The 15,972-nt window shown below is 42.6% G+C and overlaps 1 protein-coding gene across 3 annotated transcripts in view; it reads right to left on the bottom strand.

Moving 5' to 3' along the window:
- Positions 1-14,061, bottom strand: part of IMMT (inner membrane mitochondrial protein) — a 48,456-nt gene extending 34,395 nt beyond the window's left edge. Inside the window, exon 1 of one of the 3 annotated variants that reach the window (XM_060027412.1) lies at positions 13,889-14,061. In XM_060027412.1, the coding sequence (XP_059883395.1) occupies positions 13,889-13,933 (45 nt within the window). In that variant the 5' untranslated portion in view covers positions 13,934-14,061. The remainder of the gene's footprint in view (positions 1-13,888) is intronic. The other 2 variants (XM_060027410.1, XM_060027408.1) reach the window with 2 other exon arrangements.
- Between the last annotated feature and the right edge of the window lie 1,911 nt (positions 14,062-15,972).

The raw sequence follows: 15,972 nt of genomic DNA, 5'->3' as shown, positions 1-15,972 counted from the left end.
TGAGTCTGTTTCTGTTATATTCACTAGTTTGTTGTATTTTTTAGATTCCACGTATAAGTGATATCATACAGTACTTGTCTTTGTCTAATTTATTTCACTTACCATAATGTCCTGAGTCCATCCATGTGGCTCAAATGGCAAAATTTCATTCCTGTTTATGGCTGAGTAGTATTCCATTTTATACACTCACACACACAGACACACACACACCTTCTTCATCTGCTGATGGACACTTAGGTTGCTTCCATCTCTTGGCTATTGAAATACTGCTGCTATAACACTGGGGTGCCAATTAGCACTTTTAATGTTATATATGCTAATTATTTCTTAGAGACGATTTGCCATGTTTTCTTTTTTATAAATTTATTTATTCATCTAAATCTAAAAGTTCATTTTGGTTTCTCCTAATATATAATTAGACTAAAAGTCAATAGTTTTAAGAAAAAAAACTAAGTTTACTAATGTCATAAATGTTCATGTAAATACTTATCTTCATATAAGTTGTCTATCTTTACACAAAAGCAAATGATCAAGACAATGCTGTGTGATTTGTTTTAATCAAAGTAAAGCACATAACATCAAACGTTTCTTAACAAAATGTAGATCCCTTAAATAAAACAAATAAATGGGCATCTAAATACTATTTGGGGAGGGTTTTGATAAACCTAAGGCCATGTATAGCTATCAATTAGAAATTTCAAACTTATTGTGTCCAGAAATAAAATCTTTCTTTATACCAAGTAGGAAATCAAACAGCAGCAAGGGGAAAAAAAATGCTTTCTCTAGGTTCCTTGATGAAACTGCATCTAAGGAGTAACAGAAAAACACAAACTTCCTTTTAAAAGTATCTTAAATTTTAAGAAAAAATATCACATGATCAGACAGCACATGAAATTACTCTAGAATTATAGTTGCATTTACATTCTATTTGCCAAAGCCTAGAGGTAAACATCAAATTAACATATTAATACATTTGGGGGAGGAAAAACTGTATGTTTTACAATGTGTAAAGCAGCTATAATTGGTATTTTAAAAGTATTTCAATTATTACCTTTAGTGTAGAATTCTCAACTGAAATTACAAGAAAAGGGTGTTTTCCTACTGTTCTATAAAGCAGGTAGCATGAAATTTCAAACAGAATTGCATCTACTTTCATATATCAACAACTCCATTTTGTTCACTTAGGGATGAAATATTAGGAAACCATTAAAGTTGTGTTTTGTTTAAGAAAGCATTTTTTTTTACCTCAATGGGTATAAAAAGGTATTTGAGTCAAAAATTAAGGCACCGTTAACGGCGGACAATTAGCTAATTGGAACGTCAAGCAGCAAACATAATAATGGATCCTTGATTCTGTGTAATACAGAGCCAGATTCAACACTAGAGTCTGAGAACACCCTAATTCACAGCAATGTATACTTTTTAACCTGCTCCTTTATCCATCTTCTACTTTTACCCTGCCCCTCTTCCCTCCCTTTGACAGATATATTTGATGTGATTGTAAGTTTACAGTTCCTAGCATTAAGTAAATTTAAAATCTGAAATTCAAAATCAAAATGTTTAGTTACATACAGAGTGAAGTCTCCCTCATGCTTCTGTCTTCCAGCCACTTAGATTCCCTCTCCATAGGCAACCAATGCTATCTGTTTCTTATATATTCAGATAGTTTGTGACGGAGAATCCCGGCACGCCCCCTTTACACAAATGATACCATAACATACACCCAGTCCTGTACTAAAGTTCACTCAACAATATACACCTGAGCTCATTCTATATCAGCACATGAAAATCTTCCTACTGGATTTGAGTGATTCAGTACTCCACTGTATGGTTGGGTGTACGGCTGTTAGCATAACTGATGCCATCTTAGGCCCATACAGTTCCTCCTGTCCTTCCACAGACCCTGCCCAGGATGGTACTGTGTGGTAAATCGCTTCTCTGTCATCAAAGGCTTTGTAGTTAATAGATATTGTTTAATAATCATTAGGACCAGGGGGCCTCTACGCTCTGTTAGTCCCCAAACATTGAAGACCTTTGCTGACGTATTCCCCTACCCATGAGACCCGTTACCCACTCAATCATCTTGACTTAGGAATGCACGTCCTGTTCGCAAGCACGTACCCCTGTACTCTAGGTTAACTATAAAATCGTCCCAACAGCCCCTCAGACATGCAGAGTGCAGTTGTGAATGCTTCTGGATCATTGCCTGCCGGATCCCACCCTGAAAGTTACCCTATAATAAACTGATCTGTTGATTATGTGGAGCTGCCTGCCTTGTGTTTTGGTCTCAAGACGCTCTCAGTTTGGTGGGTACATTTCATTCTCTCTGGCCTCCAACAGTTGTCACTTAATATATTTAACCAGCCTCTTTTTGATGGTGACTGAGGTTTTGTTTAAATTTTTATTATAATAAACAATGAGAAACATACATCATTTGGGGTCAATTCCTAAAAGTAAAATCTGAAATGTTGGTAAATATTGCTGTATTAGGGGCGTCCCTAGTGGCACAGTGGTTAAGAGTCCGCCTGCCAGTGCAGGGGATGGGGGTTCCCACAGCCTCTCCAACAGCCTTGCAGTGCAGTTTTAATCACAGTTTCCTTTGTTATGACTGTGCATCTTCTAATATATTTATTATCTATTTTAGTTCCTTTTCTATGAACTGTCAGTGTATCCTTTGACCACTTTTAAATAAGATTGATCATCTTCATGTTCTAAGTGTTCTTTACATACAAAGAAAAATTAGCCATGTCCCTGCTACTTGCAAATGGTTTTATCCAGTTTGTGATACTTTTATAGCCAAAAGTGTCCATCTTTTATGATTTCCGGGTTTTCTCCTATTCTTCGAAAGTCACCCTCTGATGATAAAATAAGTCTTCCATGGTATTACTCTCATGGTTTCATCTTTTTTATAATTAAATCTTTGAATCCAGTGTAAAGTATATGGCATGGATTCAACTTTATTTTTTCTTAAATGTCTATTCAGTTGTCCCTAAATCGTAGACTGAATAATCCATTTTTTCCCCAACAATTTGAAATGCCACCTTAAAATATACTCAATTCCTTGATGCACTTAGATTTCCTAATTTGTTCCACTGTTCCACCTATTCACACACTTCTATTCATAGACTAACCCCACAATGTTTTAACTACTGCATCTTAGAATTAGTTTTTAACCTGGTAGAGCTAGTCCTCTCTTCTAGTACTATTCTTTTTCAAAATTTTTCTGGATATTCTTGCTTTTGCTTTTGTTTTTGAAAGCTGAGCTTTGAATTAAACAATTGTAAAAATGCACCAACTGTAATATGCACCCTGATTTAAGAAGGGATAAAACGTGAAAAAATTTATCTTTTATGACCAAAACATAGTAGCAATAAAAGGTTTCACACTTGGGACTTCCCTGGTGGCGCAGTGGTTAAGAATCCGCCTGCCAATGCAAGGGACATGGGTCTGATCCCTGGTCCAGAAAGATCCCACATGCAGCGGAGCAACTAAGCCCATGTGCCACAACTACTGAGCCTGTGCTCTAGAGCCCGTGAGCCACAACTACTGAGCCCACGCGCTGCAACTACTGAAGCCCGCACACCTAGAGCCCACGCTCCGCAACAAGAGAAGGCACCACAATGAGAAGCCTGTGCACCACAACAAAGAGTAGCCTCCGCTCGCCGCAACTAGAGAAAGCCCACGCACAGCAATGAAGACCCGACGTAGCCGAAAAATTAATTTAAAAAAAGTTTCATACTTCTGTACAAAAAAAAGAAAATTGATTGTATCCTGAGGCAAATAAACAGGTTTTTTATCTGAAATAGTGGCTCCTGGTTTAAAAAATTTAAGTATCCTATTCATTAGGCTACCATCATAGTCTATGTTGCATTTCATATTCCAAACAGAGCTTTAAGAGTCAAAATACTTAAGTTTTTCATGGTTTTATCACCCAAGTATGAATCCCTAGATACAAAGTTTAGTCTTGCCTATTAAAAAAATATGGATATCTTCTAAGTCTATTAATCCATAGGTCTTTTACTCTATAGGTGTTCCCTCCAGTAATTATTCTGTTGAAGAAATCTGCTTGTTCAACCTGCAGAATTTTCCACAGACTGGATTTTGTTCAAGGTGCAATTTAACACGTTCCTGTCCTCTGTATTTCCTGCAAGCTGGAGCTGGAACCAGACACTTGATCAGACTCAGGTTTACTCTCTTTGGCAAGACTTTAGGGGGTGGTGTTTTCTTTCATCGGGAGGTACACAACATCTGCTTGCCTCTCTTTTTGTGCTGTTATCAATTGTGCTAATGTACAATGTCTAGATCCATTAATTTATTGGAAGTTGCAAAAAGTGGTCTCTAATTCTATTTTTCATTTATAATTTGACGTATTTTATAGAGATGCTTCCCCTCATCTACAATTTGATTACTCAGTAGTACAGTTCACAGAGGAAAGGAGGATAAATGGTTGATTCTTTTTATCCTTTTATCCAGTTATCCTCTGATGATGAACAATTGTGCGGTTTTTTGGTTTTCATTTATTAATTGTGACAGATTGTATTTTCCAAAAACTGCTATAGTTCACAGCTCACATGCTTTTCTAGAACCTTGCCACTTCCCCAGAACCTTGCAAGCTCATGAGACCCCAAGAACCTCCTAATGGAACCTCCTTAGAAATGAAAGATATTTACTTATATGTTATTTCCTTATAAGTATATACAATACAATATAATTTTTATCTGTATAATAATAAATATTATTTACCATAAAAGAATAAATAAAGACTAGGTTTGGGGTGATCTGTTTTACAGCTATAACCAAACAGATGCTTGTACCTGGAAATAGGGTGCTACTATAAAACATAAAGCACGTGTTAATGACTTTGGGACTGGGGGGTGGGGAGTGAAAGTTGGAAGGGCCTTGAGGAGACTGTTAGCAGAAGCCTAATGGCCTTCACAGAAGCTGTCTTGGTGAGGGTTTAAGAAAAGTGAGAAAAATATTTTTGGAACCTGGAGGAAAAAGGGATCTTTGTATGTAGTGGCAGAAGTTTATCAAAATTGTCACCCATGGTAAGACGTGGAAAATAGAAAATTAGGTATAGCTATACCTAATGAACTGATGGATTTAGCTAAAGACAGTACTAAGCAGAACGTTCACAAGTGCCAACTGCTTCCTTTTAGCAGAGTATGATAAGGATAGCGCCAAGCTTCTGAAAGACAAACAAACCGAAAAAAACTGTTTAGCTTTCAAGCAAAATTTGAAGGAAATATAAAGGAGCTAGTAAAAAAAAAAAAAAAAGGAGCTAGTACTTGGTGGGTTAAAAAATAAGACTGTTTCTCATTCTCAGCCTCTCCAGTTAGCAACGATCCTTTAAGACCTCAGAAAGATCTCAGGAGGTGCTCCTCACAGAACTTTTTATACTGAGAAAAGGCCCACTAAGGACCTTAAGAGTATGCATTCCACATTCTTTTTATTAAACAACAGGGCAACTGAGAATCTTAGGGGTTTGAGACCACAGCAGCCTCACAGGGAGCCCAAAATTGGAGAAGAGCTTATTCTGATCAGATTTGTGGGTGTGGCTCTTGTCTAATGGAGAACACCCCAGTAAGACCCACAAGAAACCCACAGAGTCATTAAGATGAAAAACAGGCTGGCCTGGATTTAAAAGTGAAGAGTATAAAACAAATAGAGGTTTTGGGCCTCTAGAACCTCTACAGACAGAAAGCAGTCTGAGAAAACGATTCAGCTGCCAACAGGCGACACATCTGGAAAAGGAAGGATGGGGCTTCCCTGGTAGCGCAGTGGTTAAGAATCCACCTGCCAATGCAGGAGACATGGGCTCGAGCCCTGGTCTGGGAAGATCCCACATGCCGTGGAGCAACTAAGCCCGTGCACCACAACTACTGAGCCTGCGCTCTAGAGCCCGCGAGCCACAACTACTGAGCCCACGTGCTGCAACTACTGAGCCCACGCGCCTAGAGCCCGTGCTCCGCAACAAGAGAAGCCACCACAATGAGAAGCCCGCGCACAGCAACCAAGATCCAGCGCAGCCAAAAATAAATAAATTAATTAATAAACAGAAAAGGAAGGATGATTCAAAGGGTGAAACCTGAAGCCCAGAGGGTAGAACCAAGAGCTATGGAGAGGGACTTCCCTGGCGGAGCAGTGGTTAATACTAAGCGCTTCCACGGCAGGGGGCTCGGGTTTGGGGAACTAAGATCCTACATGCTGCGCAGTGCAGCCAAAAAAAAAAAAGAGCTATGGAGAAACATTCCCAAGCAAGAAGACTAAGTCCTAATTAAGCAAGCAGCAACATGTGTCAGTTGGATTTGACATTTGTTATGAACAGTGACTGCTGTGTGCCTCTTTGGATGGGAGTGTCACACTATATTGTGTGTAGGGTATATGGGGAACAGATAACTTGTCTCTTTAGTTCACAGGTCTTTAGACTGAAAGGAAAAGCACTTAAGGAACTGTACCCAACAGACCACATTCAAGATGTCTTACCTGCAAAGGGATCTGACTTGATGGCAAGATCCTGGTCCGTTAGTCTAAGCCTGATGCTGTGATGGGATGAGGTTTTGGAGGGTTATGAGGAAGGCTGTGAATGTATTTACATGTGGGAGGAATGCAAGTTGTCATGGCTACAAGGCAGACTGTATTGTCCAAAACTGACTACAACAATATTTCCTGTAACACATGCTCTTCCAGAAACTTGCTACTCCTCCAGCAAACTGAGCCCTTCCCTGGAACAAGGGCATGCCTTAGTTACTAATTTACTAATAGAGGGCAGTGAAAGTGAGGCTCTGTGACTTCTGAGACCAAGACATAAAGGGGATACAGTTTCTGCCTGGCTCTGCCCCTCATCACACTTGCTCTTGGAACACAGCCGCCAAACTGGGAGGAAACCCAGACACACATGTAGGTGTTCCAGCCAACAGACCCACTGAGGTCTCAGCTGCAGCCAGTATCAGCTGTCAGACACGGGAGTGAGGAAGCCTTTGAGATGACTCTAGCCCCAGCCACGGCCTGACTACAACCTCACGAGGGACACAAAATGCCCAGCTGAGGCCAGAAACCCCCAGAACTGAGGGAGGCAGTCAATAAATCTTTTACCCCAAGCTCAAGGTGCCTTAGCAAACCAAAACAGGTTCTTTATCAACTCATGGATTTAAACACTTCTGATGAACTTAAACGAGTTGCAACTGTTATCCTTTTGAAAACTCAAATTGTCCCATTTCTGGCTAATGGATGCTACTTCAAGTTTATTATATATTATTTTATATTACTTTAATTATATATATATATTTAAGTCTAGCTCTGTATATATCAGGCCATCTGCAACTGCCTGGTGTTGAGTGTTTTGTTTTGTTTTTTTCTCTGTGTGGTAAAAATCGCTTATAAAATTCACCATTTTAAAGTGTACGTTTCAGAGGCATTTAGTACATCCACAATGCTGTACAACCATCAGCGTTACCTAGCTCTGGAACAGTTTCATCACTCCAAAAGTAAACTCCTGTACCAACTAGGCAGTCTCCCCATTTTCCCTTCTCCCCAGCTCCTGTCAGCCACTATCTACTTTCTGGCTCTACATTGGCAGGTGGATTCTTAACCACTGCACCACCAGGGAAGCCCCAAAACATTTTTTAATTTTGTGAAATCCAATTTATCTTGTGTCTTTTGGTGTCACGTATAAGAAACCACTTCCAAATCCAAAGTCTACCTTCAGAACCCTCTTTCTTAAGCACCAAACTAAACTCTCTTTATTTATATAAACTAAACGTCCTAACTTTAACACACAAAATACTGGACACTTCTTAGTTCTGGAATACCTTTTTATTAATAATAACCAACAATGTAGAAAAGACAATACTGTTTCAAAACAATTTGCCTTGACATATAGCCTTGTAATAAATGTTATAAGGTTAGCATTGCTGCTTCCAACCTATAGAAACATGATTTTAACAAACAAAACCCAAAAAAGCAAGTTAAAACACACAATTCCCATGTAATGTTCTTGCAAAGACCACTTATTCCTTAGCTCTTCCAAATTAAAGTGAACATATAAAAAGAAACCACAATCCTGGAAACAGAGACTATAATACAAGTCCCCTCATGTGAACCCTATCTGGAGGTTGCAGGTTTCCCTTCTAGATGTGGCCGTTTGCTGTAACTGACATTTCAGTTTTGAGATTTGTAATAAGGATTCCTCCCACACAAACAAAAGGTATCCCGAAGTTAATGGCAAGTTCTACATTTAAATTACAGATTAATATCCAACAACTCTTTCTATAGTTGACTAAAAATATTTTATAGGAATCATGCATTAAGGTTAAAAATATATCACATACACAAATCCAATTAAGTTTGTCATGAAAGCAGTATTATTTCCCAGTAAAAACATATTCTATAGGAGAAAAAGTGCTTTTCAGTTATGACAAGGAAATAGCAGACATTCATCAGTATGGCAAAAGCAGGAAGGTGATATTTCTCTAGTTTTCTCTGCATATATGTGTGAAAATATATATTACCTATATACTCTCAATCTTCTGTTCTAAGTTATGATGTAAAATGTATTTCAAAATGGTTTGAAAGCAATTGGTCCAGAGAAATGAAAATGAAGAATAATAAAAAAGGATTCTAGACTTCCCTGGTGGCGCAGTGGTTAAGAATCTGCCTGCCAATTCAAGAGATATGGGTTCCAGCCCTGGCTGGGAAGATCCCACATGCCGCAGAGTAATTAAGCCCCCGAGCCACAACTACTGAGCCCGCATGCCACAAATACTGAAGCCCAAGCACCTAGAGCCTGTGCTCTGTAACAAGAGAAGCCACTGTAATGACAAGCCCACGCACCACAACGAAGAGTAGCCCCCGCTCGCTGCAACTAGAGAAAAGCCTGTGCGCAGCAATGAAGACCCAACACAGCCAAAAATTAAAACAATAAATTTATTTTAAAAAAAAAGGATTCTAATATGCATAGAAGCAAACAAGCTGCATCATATACTAAACTACTTTCTACCACGTGTGCCTCACTACCTACATCTATTATTGAGTAACAGTGTTTTATAACCCTAATGAAAAGAAAGAATTCCAGAAGATGACAGCTAAAAATGTCCACACACAAGTTCAGTCCTAAATTAGCCCTGATATCAAACTTGGTCTTAGTTAAATAAGCTAGCTTAGTCAACCCTCAAAAATAATGTTTCTTTCGCTTTTTCAAAATTATAAGCAGATAAGATCAATGCACGTGCAGATGACCACTCCCAAATTTGTAGTCTGGGAGAGGGCCAGGCTAGGCTGAAAGCCCAGGTCCTCCAAACCCAAGGCCCACCTCAAAAAAGGCTGGGCCTGGCCATGCAGTCCTGGGACTAAAAGAAGACAGATGGTGTTAGGTCTGGGAAGTAAAGTGAGGAAGAATCAGAGCTCTGAAGCTCATTTCTGGGAAAGAAAGAAAGAGCAATTCATTTCTGCTGAATACACACATGTAAGGAATTTAAGGATGATTAAGTCCACACATTGAGGATAAGCTAGATGCCAGCCGTGACGGTAAATTTTTTATGTCAACTTGGAGGGTGTTTTTGGATGAAATTAACATTTGAATCAATGAACTATGAATAAAACAGGTTGCCTTCCATAATATGGGTGGGCCTCAGACAGTCAATGGAAGACCTGAATAGAACAAAAAGACCAGTCTCCCCAAGCCAAGAGGGAATTCTCCGGCAGAATGCCTTCAGACTGGAACTGCACCATCGGCTCTCCTGGGTCTCCAGTTTGCCAGCCTTCAGACTGAAAATGCACCACAAGCTCCTCTGGGACTGTGCATATCAAGCCTGCCAGCCTCCACAACTGCATGGGCCAATTCCTTATAGTAAATCTTTCTATCTACATGCACATCCTATCGGTTCTGTTTCTCTGGAGAGCTTCTAAAACCTATGGAGGTTTAAGTTTAAGGGAGGTCACATCCACTTGCAGAAATTAAGAAAAATTCACAGAACACATTTATTCTTTCATTCAAACATGTCATTCTTTCATTCAAACAGGTCACAAATGACACATCTTTATTTACTGAGCACCTATTAGGAGCTGGGACTGGATACAGTCCCTTTGAGGAGCTTCCATTTTAATGTGGAAAATACACAATAAATACACAGTATGTCAGGTGGTGGTAGGGGCTACAAAGTAAAACCAAGTAGGGTAAGGGTAAGTTCAGTGTGATGCAAAGGAGAGAGTGGTCAGAGGTCTGTTTTAGATAGGGAAGGCCTCTCTGAAGGGAAGGTGATAGCTGAGAAAATATCTGAAGGGAGTGAGAGCTAAGCAAAGATGTGTGGGAGAACTTCAGGGTAAACAGCAAATGAAAAGGCAGTGAGAAGAAGAGAATGAGGCCGAGTAGAAAAATAAGACATGCAAAGAGCCAGATCATGAAGGGCCCAGGGGTCACGGTAAAGACTTTAGATTTTACTCTGATGAGACGGGCTGTCACGGGAGGGCATGACATGGTCTGTATGCTTTTTTAAAGCCCTTTGTTAACAACTAGGTGAAGAACTGACTCTAGGAGGGCAACAGTAAAAGCCAGAAGACATTTAAGAAGATGGTGTGTGGTGTGGGGCTTCCCTGGTGGCGCAGTGGTTGGGAGTCCGCCTGCCGATGCAGGGGACACGAGTTCATACCCCGGTCCAGGAAGACCCCACATGCCGCGGAGCGGCTGGGTCCGTGAGCCATGGCTGCTGAACCTGTGTGTCCAGAGCCTGTGCTCCACAACGGGAGAGGCCGCGGCAGTGAGAGAGGCCCGTGTACAGCAAAAAAAAAAAAAGAAGATGGTGTGATGGAGTGGAAAGGATTTTGACAAAATCAAACAAGAATTTAGAAATTTGAGTACAAAGTTCAAAAGCAGAGGCTAGACAATCATCTGCTTAGGGATTAAAATTCTGAGAACTGATGTAATCCCAGTAAGAGAGCATATAAAGAGATGGGACAGTATCATTACATGCCTCTTAGAATGGCCAAAATCCCCAACACTGACCACAACCAAATGCTGGTGAGGCTGTGGAGCAACAAGAACTCTCATTCACTGCTGCTGGGAATGCAAAACGGTACAGCCATTTTGGAAGATAGAGGGGCAGTTTCTTACAAAACAAAGCATATTCTCACCATATGATCCAGCATATGTGCTCCCTGGTATTTACACAAAGGAGCTGAAAATGTATGTCCACGTAAAAACGTGCACTGAAAAGTTTACTGCATCTTTATTCTTAACTGCCGAACCTTGGAGGCAACCAAGATGTCTTTCAGTAGGTGAATGGATAAATAAACTGTGGTACAGCCAGACAATGGAATATTTTTCAGCACTAAAAAAATGATCCATCAAGCCATAAAAAGACATGGAGGAACCTGAAGTATACTAAGTGAAAGAAACCAATCTGAAAAGGCTACATTCTGTATGATTCCATCTATATGACATTCTGAAAAAAGCAAAACTATGGAGACGGTAAAGAGACTGGTGGTTGCCAGGAGGTGGGGCTAGGCAAGTGATTAATTGGTGGAGCACAGAGGATTTCTAGGACAGTGAAAATACTCTATATGATACCATAGTGATGCATACATACCATCATACATGTGTCTTAATCCACAGAACGTACAACATCAAAAGAGAATGCTAGTGTCAACAACGGATTTTGGGTGATTATGATATGTCAATGTAGGTTCATCAATTGTAACAAATGTAACACTCCAGTGGCAGACGTTAATACAGGGGGAGGCTATGCATCCCTCAGGCACAGGGTATATGGGGAATGCCCTCTAGTTTGCTGTGAATCTAAAACTGCTCTGAAATAATGTCTTAAAAGAAAAGAGAAAGAGGGAGAGGGGGAAAGTTCATTGGGGTACCAGAGTTCCTAGAGGGACAAGAAGAAGTCGACTCAACAAAGGAAAATAAAAGAGATGAAGGGTAAAATGGGACCCAAGATACTACATGAGAAGAGCAAAAAGAGTTTCACAACGCAACAGGAGCAAATACTATAGAATGAATGAGGAGATAAGAAGAATAAACCAATGAATTTTTCAAGATAGCAGCTTTAGGAAGGTAAGAAATCTTGGTTGCAGGCTAGAAAAGGGTTCATATTTTAATACTAAGTTTTAACCAGTTTTCTCCTAATTTCCTAATTGGGATCCCATTAAGTGGAAAATATTTTGATAAAGGCAAGGAAGGAAAAAGTAGTTTTGGACTTCAGGGCAGACAGAGACAGATCAGTGACAACCATGATGTAACAAGACTGGGCCTGAAAGGAGAGCTCCGAAAACATACCTCACCAGTTCTGCCCTGAAAGGCAGTTACGCTTCCTCCAGCCTCCTAGCCCCACTTGGGCAGTATGATAGGCCAGATTCTAAGTCGGCTTCCATGATCTCTGCCCCCTGCAGTTAAGCCCATGATTAGAGTAGTATGGCAAAAGGGATTTTGCAGATGTAATTAGGTTTCTAATCAGTTGACTTGAACTAATCAAAAGGGAGTTACCCAGGTGGGCCTGGCCTAATCACATAAGCCGTTTAAATATGGGTCTGGAGATCAGAAACAGGGAAGTTAAGAGAAATTTTGAAGTCTAAGAGACAAGCTCCTGGTAGCCTGCAAGAAAGTAAACATCTGTGTTACAAACTGCCTCGGAGCAGACAGCCCCCAGGAAGGGTGAGGTGACAGCTAGCAAGAAAACAGGGACTTCAGCCCTACAGCTGCAAGGGACTGAATTCTGCCAACAAACTGAAGGAGCTTAGAAGAGAAGCTCCAAATGAGAACCACAGCAGGGAAAACACTTTGCATCCTTGTGTGACAACGAGCAGAGAACCCCGACCATTCATGTCCAGAAACACTAAGATAATAAATGTGTTGTTTTAAGCTACTCAATCTGTGGCACCTGTTATAAAGCAACAGAAAACTAACACTACCCCGCACTTTCCTACAGAAGAGACTACTTCTCCTACCCTGGAAACGAAAGGGGAGATAAGCAAACTTGAAAAAAAAAAAGCTTGACTTTTATTTCTAACTCGCTGTGCCCAGGGAGTTTGCTCAATTGCTTGAGTCACAGTACCTGTTTTGCAAATACCACATTTTGCCAAAATACCAATTTTCTTTACATTGTGAGCAATGGGAATAGGTTTCCTTTTTTAATTTCAGAAAATTACTTTAATAATTATGCAGAAATAAAAATAACTGGGTGTCTGGGCTCCTTGAATGTCTGCCAAAGTCGTCCCAGCACCTGAAGACACAGATCCTCAGGCTAATCTCAGAAATGAGCACAAGGTCATGACGCCTAACCTTCCTCGAGTACCAGGTGTTCGAGCTCCATAAATTACAATCTTTCATTAGCTCAAGAAGTGTTCTCCGCTACGAAAAGAAAGGCAGCCCCTCCTGATTAATTACAATCTTGACACCCCCCCCCCCAAAATGCGGACTCTAGCAGTCCAGGCACCTCCTTATTAAAATGCAACAAGCCAAGGCTATGCATGTCCTGCTGGGAACTGCAGTTTTCCGTCGACCTTCAACCACTGGCTGCGCGAAACCTATCAAGCGCCCAACCGGCGACCCGGGCGCCAGCAGCCTCAATTGGTCCTAGACTGGGGCAGCGCGGGGCTGATTGGATGGCATGTCCCCGAAGCCGTGCCTCCCGTCCTACGCCCGCCTCCCCGCCACCTTCTCTTCTCCACGCCCCATCCCTATTCAGCAATAACCCTCAAGTCATTCCAGTCCATCGAACTGCCGAATTGACTGCCTCGAGGGCTCACCCCGGACTCTCGCGATAAGGGCGGCCCTGAGACACGCCTCTGTCCCCAGGCCTAGGCAGAGCCAAAGCCTCCCTTATTTTCCGCCGGCTGCCGGGAGTCAGTTTCACCACGCGCTCTCTCCCGGCGCCCGCGTCCTCACCTGGGCGGTGGAGGTCACGCCGGATAACTGACAGGCTCGCAGCATCTCTGCGGGGCTGACCGCGCTGCAGGTGTAAGTGGGAGCTAGGGCGGCGGCGCAAGTAGGGGAAACCTTGCGTCCGTGCGTGCTTGCGTCCGTGCCGCCTCTCCGCGCCGGGCGTACCGGAAGGGCAGCCAACGCCACTGCGCACGCGCAGCTCCCTCTCGCCCGTGTCCAGGCCGCTGGGAGAGGGTGGGCCCTGCTTAGACGGAAGGGGCGATTTCTCCTTCCGGGTCGCGCTCGGGGCTCTTGGCTGTTACCCCAAGCTCGGGTTACTGGGTGATTGAGGTGGGTAGCAGTGCGTCTGGACCTCGGGCTCTGGTCCGCGCGGAAACCGGGCAGGTGTGACTCCGGAGAATTCAAACAAGAAAGCATCTCAGCTGTTTCTGTCAGCTGGATATTTCGTAGAAAGGAATGGATTTGCCCAAAGTTACGTAAACAGTGGTGTTGTCTCGGTTTGCGCGTTCTGTTCGTTTGGCAGCCCTTCTTCCGGGAGTCATCCTGCTTGTGGGAGACTGGGTGAAAGAACACTGGGGAGATCTTTGTGCAGAATGTGTCGTTCAGGAATCTAATAAATAGCACAGCAGGAATAGAAACCCTGATTCTTCGGGTTCCACAGCTTCTACTCCTTCATATTAAACCACACCGCTTTCTTCACCAAGTTTTTATTTTAGAAAGATAATTTTGGTCGCAATCTGTGGGATGGATGGGAAGATGAGGTCAGTGCAGAAACACTGTTCAAAGTATTCCACTGAGCCTGTAATCAAGGTAACACACGTTAAATACTGAACACCGTATTCAATGCTATTAGTACTAATTATGATCTTACCGTCAATATATCGTAGAAACTAAATAACTTGTGTGTCTCTTGCGTTTGCAAAGTACTTTTGAGGGGACTGCGTTCTACTTTGGTGGGAATAAGACTGAATTGACGCCCTGCATTCAGTCTGTGCTTTTCCTGGAGTTTCTTTTCTGAGGAGAAGGGCCGAAAAAGGGCCCTTCCAGGGCGCGGCGCTGGGTTGCCACATTTGGGAGCGTCGCCTGGAGTTGGGCGCACAGCCTCCCGCCGCCCTGCCGTTGGGCTGGTGGAGGCCGCAGCGCTGTTAGGGTTGCATCAGTTTTCCTGTTTGCACTATTTCTTTTTGTAACCATGGCCCCGTCTTAAGTATTTCCAACTGAGAAACGAAACCTCAGGAAACCGAAACTTAACCAGCCGTTCTCGCTTCTGTAACTACGCTTGCTGACCCCGTGTAATCATCCAACCAATCAGACGGCGTGTCTTTGTTTAAAGGTTAACCAATCAGTACTCCCCAGCCCTGGAAAGTCCCGAACTTGATTGTACCTATCTGTAAAAGAGCTGAACTAAACTCCATCGGGACCTCTTAGCGCCACCGGCAACGAGTGCGCAGAGGTCCAGGTTCGAACCTGCGATAAATGACCCTTGCCGCTTGGCTTTGACTCTCGACTCTGGTGGTCTTGTGGAGGGGTCTCGCGACCGTGGGCATTTCATTTGGGGGCTCGTCCGGGATGCCCCCGAGCCCACCAGACATCAGGTCAACGGGTCATCGCTGACAACCGATCGGTAAGTAAGCCGGCTCAGGGTACCTTCTGTTTTGGGGACTAGGACAGTCCTGGCGGACGCGCTATAGGACACCTAGTCGGGTGTGGTTGGAGACGGCCACCACGACACATCTGGGGCTGATAGCCCATCTGAAGCGCGCACGCGATAACCTCCCCTTCCTCCTTTTACAGGCTCCGCTACTGGGACGGCTCTTAATCACTTTCGTTTTCAGAGTAACCTTCTCTAACCAGTCTCTTCCAGCACCCAGACATGGGCCAAGCACAGAGTACCCCCCTCTCCCTCCTTCTCGCTGATTTCGGGGATGTAAAGTCCCGAGGACACAACCTCAGTCTGGACATCCGGAGAAAAAAACTAATTACCTTCTGCCGCTCTGAATGGCCAACTTTCGGGGTTGGCTGGCCCACCAAGGGTACCTTTTGTCTTCCTATAATCCTAAAAGTTAAATCTAGAGTTTTCTTTCCAG

This window comes from Delphinus delphis, chromosome 12 (genome assembly GCF_949987515.2).
Source record: "Delphinus delphis chromosome 12, mDelDel1.2, whole genome shotgun sequence".
Classification (NCBI taxonomy): Eukaryota; Metazoa; Chordata; class Mammalia; order Artiodactyla; family Delphinidae; genus Delphinus; species Delphinus delphis.
This window is presented reverse-complemented; position numbering and strand designations above follow the sequence as displayed.